We start from the raw sequence: 14,423 nt of genomic DNA, 5'->3' as shown, positions 1-14,423 counted from the left end.
ATTGCCTAGATGAATTTATTAAAGGTACAGAATGCTGTTGTTTTTATTTGATCATTTCTTCATTTATTAGCTGGAATAGTTCTTTTTTAATTTTTTTTTTTTAATGTTTATTTTTTGAGAGAGGGAGAGAGACAGAGCGCAAGCAGGAGAGGGGCAGAGAGAGAGGGAGACACAGAATCCGAAGCAGGCTCCGGGCTCTGAGCCGTCAGCACAGCTGAGCCACCCAGGCTCCCCTGGAATAGTTATGTAAAGACAAATTTCTCTCTATTATTTGGTTACTCTGTGGTATACTTCATAAAGAAAGGTAGAAAAGTTATTGACTCTTGATCAGTTTTCAAAATAATGAGTTAATTCACTACAAGCACTGGTGTTGACCATTGTGCTTTTTAAAAAATTTCATAAATACGTGAATTTAAGTATACTTGTGTTTCTAACCATTGTAATTCAAGCCCTTTAGATAGGACCCTACAAGTCTTTGAGAGTTGGCCTGCTATCTGATAGGACCAGTATCATCTCTGTTCTTTCTCCCGTCTCTGAACTTGCAGTTGCCTGAGTTAGCTTTAGCATCTTGTACAAGAAAATAGTATTTCGGCGCTAATATAACATGAGGAGCATTTGGCTGGCTCAGTCGGTCGAGCGTCTGTCTGACGCTTGATTTCAGCTCAGGTCATGATCCCGTGGTCGTTGAGATCAAGCTCTGCATCATCGGGCTCTGCGCTGGGTGTGGAGAGCCTGCCGAAGATTCCCTCGCTCCCTCTCCCTCTGCTCCTCCCCTGCTGGTGCGTGTGACACACGTGCTCTCTCTCTCAAAGAAAAGAATAACAATGCGACATGATGACGCATTGTATGTATGAACAAATAACACAGGTAAACAGAAGAAAAGGTTGAAAAAAAGATTGGAGAAGGATACTCCTGCAAAGTCAACTAAAAGAAGACTTGTTTAGCTCTGTTAATATCAGACTAAATAGACTGTAAGACAAAAAAGCATTATACGAAAAGGGAATCTTTCATGATGAGTTTTGTTCAACCGAATATACAACAGTTCACAACACATATATATCTGAAAATATATTTAAAGAAAAAACTGATAGAAGGAGATTATACTTTTGACACACATTGGAGACTTTGAACCATTAAATCAGAGGTGAATTAAAAAAAAAAAAAAAAAACACACCATGAAATGAAATAGAAGTAAATGGACCTAATTATACATTAAGTTTATTACTTTTTGTTTTGGTTAAATACTTTTACTTTTTTCCCATTTTAACATTTCTTTTCATTTTTTCTTCCTGTTACTTTGGAAAGTATACCTCAATTTATACTTCTTTTGCTGTTTTAGAATAGTTAGGTAAAACTTACAACATGTACCTTTGATTTATCAGAGTCTACAGTTTTAATAGATATTTTAAGTGTCTCCATTGATAAGGCAAAACCTTTACAAGACTCTAATGTATCCCCATGCCACTTTGTATGCTCTTGTTGTCGTGTATTTTTAATTGTGTTTTTTTTTAAGTTTATTTATTTACTTTGAGAGAGAGTGCAAGCGGGGAAGGTGCAGAGAGAGAGGGAGACAGAAACCCAAGCAGGCTCTGTGCCGTCAGCACAGAGCCCTGTGTGGTGCTCAGACTCAAGGGACCGTGAGAGCATGACCTGAGCCGAAATCTAGAGTGGATGCTTAACCAACTGCGACACCCAGGCACCCCTTGCTTGTGTTCTAAACTGCGTGAAATTTAATCTGTAGCCCCCAGGACAGTCCTTTTTTGCTTATTGATTCTACCAGTTTGTATATTTCTTCTTTCCTTGTGCTTTGCTTATCTCTGGTGTGTGTCATTATCTCGGGAAAGTTATTTATAAAAATAATTGGAGGCCTGGGATGATACTGCCTTCTTCCAGAGAGGATTTCCTTTTGCCTCTACCAGGCTTCTGGGGGCGCCTACGTTACGGGATCATCTTAATCCAGTTTTAAGGGATTGTGCTTTTGAAGCATCCAGGTGTTTGGAAGCCGGGCCACAGCCCAGGTCAAGACGGGTTTGGTTCTGCTTCATCCTTGGGTGTGGTCCTTAGTCTCTCAGGGTCCCTATTCTGTGCAGGCCCTGGACTCCAGTTCTTGTCTTTTTAGTCCACCAAGGCTGTCCCAGGTACGGCCTGGCCCGTTGGCTGCCACTCCAAGAATAGTTCAAATGTTTCTAGGGGAAATACAGGGCTGACTCCAGTGGGTTTCCAGATTCTTCTGGATCTCTCAGCACAGTACCTCTTCACTGTCGTATTTGGTCTCTGATGCTTTCAAACAGGTATTTCTTATCTCACACATATTAAAATCTTGTTTTGCTTCAGTGGTTCAGCCTACCGGATCCCAGTGCCTTGTATTTTAGTTCAGTATATTATTGCTGGATCTGGCGGTTGGTACTGAACTTCTTTATTCTAGTGCTTTCTCTGTTTTCCCAGCCCCAGATAGTTTACAACTGTCCTTTCCCCCTTGTTTGAAATGCCAGCAGTAGGCTCAAAACTCTTACATATCCTTGGATCTGTTTTTTAGAGTTTCTCCTAGGATTTTGAAAACGAGGAACAAAAGAGAAAATTTCTTGGTTAAAAACGAAAACTACAAGGAAAGGAAAGCTATTAACTGCTTTGGAATATTACAGTTTTATTTATTTTGGCTTTTTAGCCATTGTTAAGAAACATAACCCTGTATGATCACTATTTGAACATGTTGACTGGCTTAGACCTATTATTTTAAAGTATGTTACAGTTTACTGGTGCTGTAACTTGCTAGAACTTAGTACAAGGGTTTAACACCCTTTAAGTTAATCTTGTGTAAAATAGTTCTGTTAGAGTAAATGCCGACTTCTTCTTCTTTGATAGTTCATCTTGAGGAATGTGAACTAACTAAACAGCTGCATCCAAAGGAAAATGATTTGGTGTTTTTGGTTCTTGAAAAACAAAATGGAGAGAAGAAGAACACAGAGAGAAATCGCATGCCGGATCTCCACGAATATCACTGCGGTTATGTTCATAAATTTCGCCGCACTTCAGTCAGTAAGTAAATAATGAGACAGTAAAGAGAAATCTGTCAGAAGTTCATGTTTTAATTTCCCTCTGAGACGTACTCTACTGGCCATGTTTGTTACGCATGTACCAGACATGCATTTGCTAGCTTGATTATTTGTCATTCGGAGTTTTTTTTTAGTTTTTCTAGATTCATCTGGGAAAGGCCCAGCACTTAACTGCTCTAGACTTATGATTTAAAAACTTTCTTTTGTAACGTCCTCTCTTTCTGGTACATTCCTTCATCTGTCATTGCGATTATTATTAAACAATGTGCAGACCATCTGTCTTCTATATCTTAAATCACATTCCAGCCTTGGTTTTGTGGCTAATTGTCAATGAGAAGACCAAACATGTAAGTCGTTGCAAGGCGACTTGAAGAGTTTGCTGTTTCCGTCGCTCGCATCCCTTGTGTCATAGGGACTTTTCTCGTGGGAGGAGCAGAACAGGAGTAATGTCAGGTTGATCTAGCAAGGACCTACTGCGTGCTGGACCCTGTGCCTTGTCCTTCCTGCACACGTTCAGCGTCTTCCCCAAGGCCTTGCAAAGCAGAACTCTGTCTTCCCACCTGTCAGGACGTCAGGGCTCAGGGATGTCATGTAACTTCTCTAAGGTCATTCTCAGTATTAAATGGTAGGCCCGGAACAGAAACCTGTGTTTGTTTAACTGCAGGGTCGTCCACGTTCCAGATCGCCTGGCAAGCGGCCTTTTTAACATTGCCGCTTTGTTAGTCTCAATTATGTGAACAGAACACGATTTCATTATTCCTTCATTCACCTTCTTCCATCAAATCTTAAAAACTCCTCAGAGTTCGGCATCCTGCTGCACCTGTGCTGGGCATGCCGCATTTATGTCCTCACTGTGGTCCGGCTCAGTCCTTCCTGTAGATGCATTTAGGGGAGCGGCGGCAGGGGGACGTGGCTTAATCTGTGCTTTTGACTCTCAAAAGTAGTGACATTAGCCAAATTTATATTTCTAAGATCGTCTCCCTCCAGACTCCTCGAGCGTCCCAACTATGTGACCTCTCTGTGTGCAGAGCTGTTAGACAAAAAGATCCAAAGAAACGCTCCATTTTCTGCCTGACCTCTACTCCCCTGTTTTTCCATCTCAGTAAGTGGGATGCCTTTTTTTTTTTAGTTGCTCAGGCCCGAAACCTCAGTCATCCTGGATGCTTTCTTTCTCTCACACCCTCCAGGCACTCCGTCAGCAAATCCTGTTGACTCTCCCTTTGCAAGTATTTAAAATCCACGCCCCACCTCTGCTGCTGCATCCTGGTCCACACGACCGCTAGCTTTAACCTAGATGACCGCAGCGGCCACCGGAGCGGCCTTTTTGCTTCTGTGCTTTTCCCGTGGCAGCGTATTCGTCATCCTGCAGTAAGAGCGATGCTTCTAAGGTGTAAGTTTGAGCACCTCGCTTGCCAGCACAGAACCGCCCTGTGGCTTTGCGCCTGACTCGGAACAGGGTTCAGAGCCAGTGTTGTGATCTGCGGAGCCGTGTAAAACGGAGCCCCGTTTTACTCTGTGACTCTGGCGGCACGCGTCTCCCTGCTTCTCCTTCCGGCGGCGCTAGGCTTCTCCCCGTGCCTGAGATACTCCAGGCGTAGCTCTGCTTCTTGGGCCTCACAGCTGCTGATTCTTGGCCACTGGCTCCCTCTCCCCAGATAGGGGGAACTGGCGGAACCGTCTGAGTGCGCCCGGCTGCACGGCGTGCTCCTTTCTTTCAAGTTGCTGCTCAGATACCGTCTTATCAGGAAGACCCTCCCGACTCTCCTGTCTACAGTGTCCCCTCCCTGACATCCCCCGTCAGTCACTTGTTCATCCCCTTTCTCTGCTTCCTTCATAGTGCTTGTCACTGCCTGACATGTTTGTTTGGTTATCTGTGTCCCTCTTCTAGAAAATAAGCCTCTTGAGGACAGGAACACTGCCTGAGTCTCAGGAGGCTGTCGGTAAACTTGTGAGCGAATAACTTGAATACTCTATCGTACAAAAAACATAGGTTATAAAATACATCATTCTGAATACACCATTCTTTGTAGCTGCCCGGCATTATTCACTGACAACTGAAACTGCTTTTTCTCCTTCTTGATAATAGTGCGTAATGGGAAATCTGAGTGTTCCCTTTCCATCCAGACTCAAGATAATTTGCCACTCAGTTTAAATGAGCTCGTGAAATGCACTGTAATCAGTTCTCTGGTAACTACACAAAGGAAGTTGAAAGCCATGTCTTTGTTGAGTGGACGGAACCAACTAGCCAGAGCTGTTCTGAACCCAAACCCCATGGACTTCTGTACGAAAGATTTACTGACTACGACGTCTGAGAGAATCGTGAGTGATGGTTTAATAAGAACAGAAAGTCAGAGAATTGCATGTCAGTGTCCGAGCTTCGCGTTTTTATCTGCTGTATATTCCTGTTGTGACAAAGACGTCCCGCTGTGCACGCACAGTGACGTTGTTTCGTGCTTAATTGTCTTTAATACGGCAAAGTATGTGCTGTGTTGTTACTCAGCTCACCTCGAGGAAAAAGGCATAGTACAATAAAGAATCGAAGTTGTGCCCAAAGACCAGCATTCAGACGTTACATGAGCATCCTGTTTAAATGCTCGTCAGCTGATTGCAGTTGAGAAGTAGGAGCAGATTAATAGAGCTGATTTGGCACGTGCATGATGGAGAGTTGGGTGTTGTTGCAGGTACACAGATGGTGTTGCCACTTGGCATCAACGCGGATTTTCTCCCCGTGAGAGCTGTATGTTGGTTCCAGGAAATCAACGCGGACAAAGGCCAGGGAAAGGTGGCGGTGTTAGGGCCGCTGCTGTGTGCTGGGGCCTTCCTGTGCAGTGTTGCATTCCCTGATCGCCCTCCAGGGGACCCCGGATGTCACGGATGGCCCAGGTGGAGGCTCAGGGAGCTTAGAGCTTTGGAGACCTAGCCTGTGAGCGAAACTGGCATTTAGACTTAGATCTGACCCAAAACCCATGCTCTTTCACTGTACCGCTTGGGTTAGGAAAGTCTGGGAATGTTTTTTTACTAAGGAAAGAATGAACTAAAATGGGAAGGACCAAAGAATAAATAGAAGGGAAGTGTAGAACAGTTTATTGCGATCATCTTTGTAAGAATCACGAATAAAAATACTGTTGCAATGTTTGTAGATGGGCTGAAGCCTGTAGACACTGCTGAGTAACTTCCTTTATGGTAGTGAAAGTGGTTCTTTAGATTAAAGGTGACTTTGGGGTCTTGGTCGATCATAACCGAAGCTTCTGTCTGATAAAGGTTGGAAGACATTCCAGTGGAGGTTTGTCTTCCTCTCCCGTGCCACTCCAGGAAGAGCAACTCATTCCCACTCCTGTCTTTTCCGTAGATCGCCTACTTGAAAGATTTCAACGAAGACCAAAAGAAAGCGATAGAAACTGCATACGCCATGGTCAAACACTCCCCATCAGTTGCCAAGATCTGTTTGATTCATGGACCACCTGGAACAGGAAAATCAAAAACTATCGTTGGCCTCCTGTACCGCCTGCTGACAGAGGTAGAGTACGTGAGGGCCGCCAGTGCTGTTAGGCGAGCGCGTCATTGCCCTTGAATTAACTGACACGTGCAGATAACTGCCAGGGGTCTTTTCCCTGCACTTTTGTGGATCTTTTCAGCGACCTGTCCTGTGTGACACTAATCTGAAGGGCTGGGATGGTGGCCTCCTGGCTTTATTGTGGGTCACGTCTAATGCAGAGAAACTGTGTGGAATGCATTCCTGGGCTACGCTTGGGTTGGATTGGATACACAGTAACATAAGCGGATAGTGAGGAGAGGCTCAGAGAAGCTATGATAAAATGTTACGTTTAGAGGCAATCTTAACGTCCCTGTAAGATGTAGGTGCTGTTATGTATTTTTAACTGTTTACGAAGAGAACTTTGGAATATGCGTGGAAGTAGAGAAAAACTGGAAAATTCTGTGCCCAAGCTCATTAGTATTTCTTGTTGTCTGTCTTTTCGGCGTGTGTGTGTCCAATTGTAGAACCAGAGGAAGGGGCGTTCAGATGAAAACTCCAATGCCAAAATCAAACAAAACCGTGTCCTTGTGTGTGCGCCTTCCAACGCGGCTGTTGATGAACTTATGAAAAAAATCATCCTCGAATTTAAAGAGAAGTGTAAAGACAAGAAGAATCCTTTGGGTATGATCCTTCTATGGGCGTTTCATTTGTTTTTGGGTTTGTTTTCATTGTTTAGTGTGGGCCGTTTTGAATGCGAGCCACTTCTGGTAATAACTTCTGCTTGGGGCTGTGGCCCATACGTGCTCATTGATTCATTGAGCACATTTTGTTGAGCACTTACTCTGTGCCAAGGCACTGTGCTCAGTGCTGAGGTTTCAACAGGGAGGCCTTCCAAGAGACAGTAACGAGGAAGTGGATCAGTGGGCAGTTAGAAACAAAGCCGTATGTTCTGTAAGCGGTAAAATGTGGATACTTGGCAAACATCTTAGAGCGGCCCTTGGTTTAGTCTCGGGGTGGGGGGGCGGTTAGGGAAGACTTCTGGGGGACGTGCCGTCTGAGATGAAACCTGCAGGGCAATCAGGAGTTAGCCGTGGAAAGGGTTGGGGGCCTGTGGGGAGCTCCTGAAGTTACTCTCCGTAAAAATGACCAGAGGCGAGAGAACATCGCCATGCAGCAGAGCCAGACCGAAGTTAGCTCCGCCAAGGTGCGGTTTGGGGATTTGTTTACTGTCCTATTTCCAGTGTGATCTAGCAGCGAGGGGAAGTACTGGTTCGTGAAACCTGTTTCGTTGGGCAGGTGCGTGGGTTGTACTGGGTCTCGAGATGAAGCATACTTCGTAGGCTCGGTCAAGGTCAAGGGTTTATAAAAGCGCTGCTCTAAGCGTAGGAACACCGTGCAGTGAATACGTTGGGTCGAAGGACTTGTGCATCTTCAGTTTTGTAGATAGTACCAGATTCTTCCCGAAAGTGGTTGTAGCAGTTGATAGGCCCAGGATCAGCTCCCACGCACATGCAGTGGTGTGGTTTTGACACGCCTGTCCCTTCCCTGACCAGCCACGTGAGGGCGGCACTTGGGCCTGTGTGGACAGGGCAGCAGGGCCGGGGCCAGGCGAGGCCAGCCAGCAGCCAGGGTGCAGTTTCAGCTTCCTTAGAAAACGTCTTCTGGCCACAGGAGAGAACCGTGTTCTTTCCCGTTGCCTTCATGTTCCGCTCCTGTTACTCCTTCCAGCCGCCCCGAGCCTCCTTAAAGAAAGGCCTGGGACGCCTTTGCCGTTCAGTATGGTGTCGGTTTCTGGGTTTTAGTCTTCACCCTTTATCGGGTTAAAGCAGTTTCCTTTTTCATTCCTTTTTCTTGTGAAGGGCTTTTGGGGTTCATTGCATGCATTTTTCTAGTTGCATCTGTTGAAATGATAATGAAACTTTTCTTTAGTCTGTTGTTGTGGCAAATTACAGTGTTTATCTAACGTTAAAATGTCTTGGGTTCCTAGAGTAAGGCCAACTTGGTCACGTATTATTATTTTTTAACATGTTGCTAGATTGCTAATGTTTTATTTAGGATTTTAAAATTAGTACTCCTAAATGAGGCTGGCCTGCGATTTTTCTTTGTCATATCTTTGGTTTTAGTTACACTGACCTTAAAAATGGAATTGGGGAGAATTTTTGTGTTTATTCTTTGGAATGTTTTATATACGAAAGAGATTATTCCTTGAAGATTGATTTGTTTATAGTGTTTGTTTATTGTCTTTTTTTTTTTTTTTTTTGACAGAAGGGTAAGTTTCAATATGTTTTCTAAACGTCCTTAACTGTTACACGTCTATTTAGGGTTTCTATATATATGTATATTTTTAATGTTTGTTTATTTTTGAGAGAGAAACCAGAGTGTGAGCGAGGAGGGGCAGAGAGAGAGGGAGACACAGAATCCAAAGCAGGCTCCAGGCTCTGAGCTGTCAGCGCGGAGCCCGATGTGGGGCTCGAACTCACGATCCCTGAGACTATGCATGACCTGAGCCAAAGTCGGACGCTTAACCGACTGAGCCACCCAGGCACCCCAGGGTTTCTGTAATTTTACTGAATTTGGCTAATTCATGTTAGCCACTTCCTCAGAAAGTGGCTAATATCCATGAAAAATTTACACTTCCTCTTAGGTGTTTTAAAATATACTGGCAAAAAGTTGCTCATTGTAGTCAAATTTAAAAAATCGCCACTGTATTTTGATTGGGTCACCTTTGTCATTCCCTGTTTTATGTATTTAGTCTCTGAGTCCACACGTGACATGGGCGGGCCTATGGTTGGAAAGTCCTGGGAAAGAATTTAGTTTTTCCCAGCTAAGCCCATTCACTTCTTCCTCCCATCTCTTCCAGGCCCTTTTCCTTTCTAGCAGGCTGTAAAATTCAAGCCTCCGTGATAAAATTTCTGTACCTTCACTGGAATGGTAGTTTTGCCAACGTAGACATTTGGCAAACTCTCAGTAGAACTAAAGATTTTTAGGGGCACCTGGGTGGCTCAGTTGGTTGGGCGTCCGACTTCAGCTCAGGTCATGATCTCACAGTCCGTGAGTTCGAGCCCCACATCGGACTCTGTGCTGACAGCCCAGAGCCTGGAGCCCGCTTCAGATTCTGTGTCTCCCTCTCTTCTCTGCCCCTCCTCTGCTCATGCTCTCTCTCTGTCTCAAAAATAAATTAAAAAAAAAAATTTTTTTTTTAATTTAAAGATTTTGAAATCTCTATTTTTTTTTAATGTTTATTTTTGAGACAGAGAGAGCATGAGCGGGGGAGGGGCAGAGAGGGGAAGACACAGAATCCGAAGCAGGCTTCAGGCTCTGAGCCGTCAGCACAGAGCCCAACGTGGGGCTTGAACCCACGGACTGTGAGACAATGACCTGAGCTGAAGTCGGATGCCTAAACCGACTGAGCCACCCAGGCGCCCCATAAAGCTCTGTATTTTATTGAACGTAAAGTAAAAAATTCTGAGCACCCAGACGGTGCCAGCCCCAACGTATCCTGTCCCTCAGGGAAGCCACAGCAGCTTGGGGTCTTGTAGCTCTGGTTTTGAGCTTTCTCTTTGTTTCTGGCCTCTAGGAATTTTTCTCCCATCTCTATGAGCTCACCCTGCAGTTTAAAGGACGTCTGTTATAGTTTTAGTTTATGGAGCATTTCTAGATGTTTATCATGGGTGAGTTTCCAGGTAATTCCATCCACCTTTCTCATGGAAACAAGAAAATTGGCAGTTTTGAAACCTTCAAGCAAATGTTAGCCAGAGAAGAGGGCTTCACATTTTAGAAGAATGAGCTGAACTGGGAACAAAAATATGTCGTAGATAACTGTTTAATAAGTCCTTCATTCATTCAACCTATACTTCCTGTACTTAACCTGCTGGCCACTCTTGGAGCCAGTGACCAAAACAAAACCTTGTTCACAGGCAGGAGATTAACAATAAACAAATAAGTACGTGATGTGTCACATTCAGATAAGTGCTAATAAACTCTGCGTGATCACTATAATTTAGCCCAATGATGGAGCGGGTGATGTTTAGATGAAATAATAATATATAAACTGCGGTAACCTAAAATGAAAGTGTGGTTAATAACAAGCCGTTTAAATGATGCTTACAGCTTTTGGAATTACCTACTCCACAGAATTTCCAGCATCTTTGTATCCCTTAGATTCTGGAGTTAGCAGTGTGATGTTGTGATGTGGAGGAGAGTTTCAGAAACATCGTTCTGAGTATTCTGCCGACCGAGAAGGATCTGATAGTAAAATATGGTTCTGTCTTGGAAGTTCAAATATGTGTTAACATCTGAAAGTCTTTGTCCATCTGAAATATCCTGAGGTTAAGAAATCTGTCTTATTTTAACTCACCTTTCCCCAAATGTATTTTACTGTGGAATGGACAGAACGCAGCTTGAGAAATGCTGGTATAATTGAATCTCAAGTTTGTAACGTACTGTTTATGCAACCTCCGAAGCTTTTATTGGGTAGAAATGTAGAAATGGTAAGTACTCGCTTTGAGAGTGGTTGTGAAGCGTATCTAATGTGTATGAATCCTGTAGTGTACTTTCAGGCGTCTAGTTGATTGATGATTAATCTTAGCTCCCTTCTCTGATTGTTAGTATGCTTGCCTAGAAATAGATATTATGAGATAGTATGAACAGAGACTGGCAGTGTTGTTATTATTCTCTAAGTACGATTTTTTTTATCAACAGGAAACTGTGGAGATATAAATTTAGTACGTCTGGGTCCAGAAAAGTCTATTAATAATGAGGTCCTAAGATTTAGTTTGGACAGCCAAGTTAACCACAGAATGAGTAAGTACTAATTGAGGCACATACTAATGTTACTTCTATTTCCTTTTATATGATAGGTAATATCTTGGGCATTAAAGATAATTTGGAGACATTTGAAATAGAGTAGCTTCGAGAACTAGTTTTTTTCCTCATTGTGTACACATATGTGTATATATTTGTCAGAATTAGCTTATTCTTTTTTTTTTTTTTTTTTTTTTTAGAAAAAGACTTACCTTCTCATGTTCAGGAGATGCATAGAAGAAAGGAATTTCTGGATCATCAGCTAGATGAACTTTCCCGCCAGCGTGCTTTATGCCGAGGTGGAAAGGAAACACAGGTATCTCAACATTTCTTGATTGATGTTTTCCAATAGCTGATAGGTACGTAAGTTAGCATGGAGTATGTGATATCATTTGTTTATCGCGGAATAGCTGGATCTGTGTGTGAAGATGTATACAAAAGCGGTATGCCTTATATCAGGGATTAGTGAATTTTTTCTGGAAAGTAAAGGTCATACATAATTTAGACTTTGCAGGCCATATGGTCTCTGTGTCAACTACTCAACTCTGCTGTTGTAGCCCAAAAGCAGTGATAGAGAATTCACAAACAAATGGATGTGACTATATTCCAATAAAACTTTATTTACAAAAACAGATGGTGAGTTGAATTTGGCCCACAGGCTGTCGTTTGCCGTCGCCTGCCATATATTAAAGCTGTAGTGAATGGATTAGGTATCTTTCAGTTGCAAGTTAAAGAAATCCAAATTAGACAAAAAGGGGAATTCACTGACTCAACATGCCTAGGAACTCTGGGAGTAAGTTCAGCGAGGCTGGGTCCAGGGGCTCAGGTGATGGCATTTCTCCACCTTCCCCTCGATTTGGTTTTCTGTGTGTCAGACCTTTCTTCTCTTGGGAAGGTAAGTGCCAGCATCTCTGGGCACCGCCGCCCCGGCTTAGAAAACCCATAGGAAGAGAGGGGGCCGCTCTCCCGCTATCCATGCATCAATGCCACGGAAGGCGTCCGGTTGGTCCCTGGATGTGCAAGCAGATCTCCTCCCTGTTTTTAAGGGAACGGGGGCCGTGGTTCACCAGGCCTGTGTTCTGTGCCCATCACTGTAGCCAGAGGGATGACTGGGATGCGAACCACCCAGAGATGAAGGGAGGAAAGAGCCCCAGGAGTTGCACTGCCCAGCAGACAGAGACAGCACACAGGGGACACACCAGACAGAACAGAATCTTGTGCATCGTTAAGGATTTGTCAGATTAACACTGCGTGGAGCTCGGGGGGCCATACCACAGAGAAATTGAAGCAGAGACAATGACTACGCACAGGTCCCGGAGGAAGTACACGTCGTGGCCTTGAGGGGCCACACAAGAGGTCAAGGCGGAGTGCAGACAGGCAGGACCTGGGCACGTGCCTCTGTTAGGATCCGTGGGTGGGGTGCTTCGGGGGTCCTGGGCTAGGGCCGGATCGTTCCGCTCAGACCAGAAGAGCGGGGAGGAGCCGCGCGGGTGCTGGTCACGAGGGCGGCCGGACGTCCTGTCAGAGCTGCCGCCTGCCGTCGCCCTGGCTGCTCCTCTCCTCCCCGGGGCCTGCGTGTGAGGACTCGTATCAGGGGAAGGTCTCTGCAGGCTGCTGGGTGGGACGGAGCGGCCGTGAGGCCCCGGTCCCGAGGGCCGGCTCAGCGCAGCACGGGGGTCAGGACTCTGCTGGTAAAGGGAGAGCAGGTGGGGTGAATGGGCAGTGTCGTCTGCAAGGTAAGGCAGCCAACCGGGAAGTATTTTAAAATGCTCAGGTTAATCTTAAAGATTGCGTTCTCATTTTTTCCAGAGGCAAGAATTAGATGAAAAAATTGCAAAAGTTTCAAAAGAGAGGCAGGAACTAGCTTCTAAAATTAAAGAGGTAAGCGGTTCACCTATAGGATTTTCCAGGTTTTTCCTTCTTTCTTTCTCTGTTTTTATGATGAATTATTTCACACAACCGATGGACTTCTCTCAGTTACATTTAAAACTTTGCTTATAGGGGCACCTGGGTGGCGCAGTCGGTTAAGCGTCCGACTTCAGCCAGGTCACGATCTCGCGGTCCGGGAGTTCGAGCCCCGCGTCAGGCTCTGGGCTGATGGCTCAGAGCCTGGAGCCTGTTTCCGATTCTGTGTCTCCCTCTCTCTCTGCCCCTCCCCCGTTCATGCTCTGTCTCTCTCTGTCCCAAAAATAAATAAACGTTGAAAAAAAAAATTTTTTTTTTAAAAATAAAAAAAATTAAAAAAAAAAAAAAAATAAAACTTTGCTTATTATGAAAACTTTTTGAATATGAAAGTAGAGAAAATGGTGCAATTACACGTACATTTGCTTTTTTTTTTTTTTTTTTTGCCTGAAATTCTTATTGTCACCTGAGATCTAAGAAAGGTGATGATAAATTGTCTTCTCCTTTTCTAGGTCTGGGTAGGTATTAAAAAAAACTCATTAGGTGCTCTTCTCTTTCCCCCCACTGCAAAGTCGGTTATGATAATTACCATCAGATGAATAGTCAAAGTAGACGCAAAGGTGTTTTCCTTACTAAAGAAAATTTGTGCCCACCCAGGGATGCTAAAAAAAGAAGAGGAAGAGACATCTTCTGTCCGGCTTCAAGTAGAGTGATGGCGGCTGGGGGTTTAGCTAAGAAAGTACAAGCACGTGTTTGGCAGTTCTTGGCTGAAAGCTACACTCGCCATATTTGTTTTTGATCATAAGAATCCTCTGTAGCGTGTAACTTTTTCCCCAGTATTCTTTTGGATATAAAGATATCAGGGGGCGCCTGGCTGTCTCCGCCAGTGGAGCGTGTGACTCTTGATCTCGAGGTCATGAGTTTGAGCCCCACGCTGGGTGTAGAGATGACTTAAAAATAAAATCTTTTTAAAATCAACAACATTTAGAGTTCTCAGAGCAAGGGATGAGCCAGATCTGTATCCTCGTCCTCAGATTTCAGCCCTAATAAACCGGTGGGGGTCGGGGAGAGCAGGTCACGGCAACTGGTAACGTTACTCATGTTTTTAAGCCGAGATTTTTCCCTTGGATGTATTGTTAGCCTTCCCTCCGTTGCTAAACAAATACAGTTGCACTTAGTGCATGTTTCCA

The 14,423-nt window shown here is 44.3% G+C and overlaps 1 protein-coding gene across 11 annotated transcripts in view; it reads left to right on the top strand.

Annotated features, from left to right (window-relative positions):
• SETX (senataxin) overlaps positions 1 to 14,423 on the top strand; it is a 65,006-nt gene that overhangs the window by 29,616 nt on the left and 20,967 nt on the right. For all 11 annotated transcript variants that reach the window (XM_006939577.4, XM_023242908.2, XM_023242903.2 and 8 more), the window contains 7 exons: positions 2,863 to 3,036; positions 5,140 to 5,372; positions 6,403 to 6,570; positions 7,053 to 7,209; positions 11,230 to 11,331; positions 11,532 to 11,647; positions 13,141 to 13,212. In XM_006939577.4, the coding sequence (XP_006939639.1) occupies positions 2,863 to 3,036; positions 5,140 to 5,372; positions 6,403 to 6,570; positions 7,053 to 7,209; positions 11,230 to 11,331; positions 11,532 to 11,647; positions 13,141 to 13,212 (1,022 nt within the window). The remainder of the gene's footprint in view (positions 1 to 2,862; positions 3,037 to 5,139; positions 5,373 to 6,402; positions 6,571 to 7,052; positions 7,210 to 11,229; positions 11,332 to 11,531; positions 11,648 to 13,140; positions 13,213 to 14,423) is intronic.

This window comes from Felis catus, chromosome D4 (assembly GCF_018350175.1).
Source record: "Felis catus isolate Fca126 chromosome D4, F.catus_Fca126_mat1.0, whole genome shotgun sequence".
Taxonomy (NCBI): domain Eukaryota; kingdom Metazoa; phylum Chordata; class Mammalia; order Carnivora; family Felidae; genus Felis; species Felis catus.
Note: the sequence above shows the minus strand (reverse complement) of the source record. Positions and strands in the feature narration are given on the sequence as shown.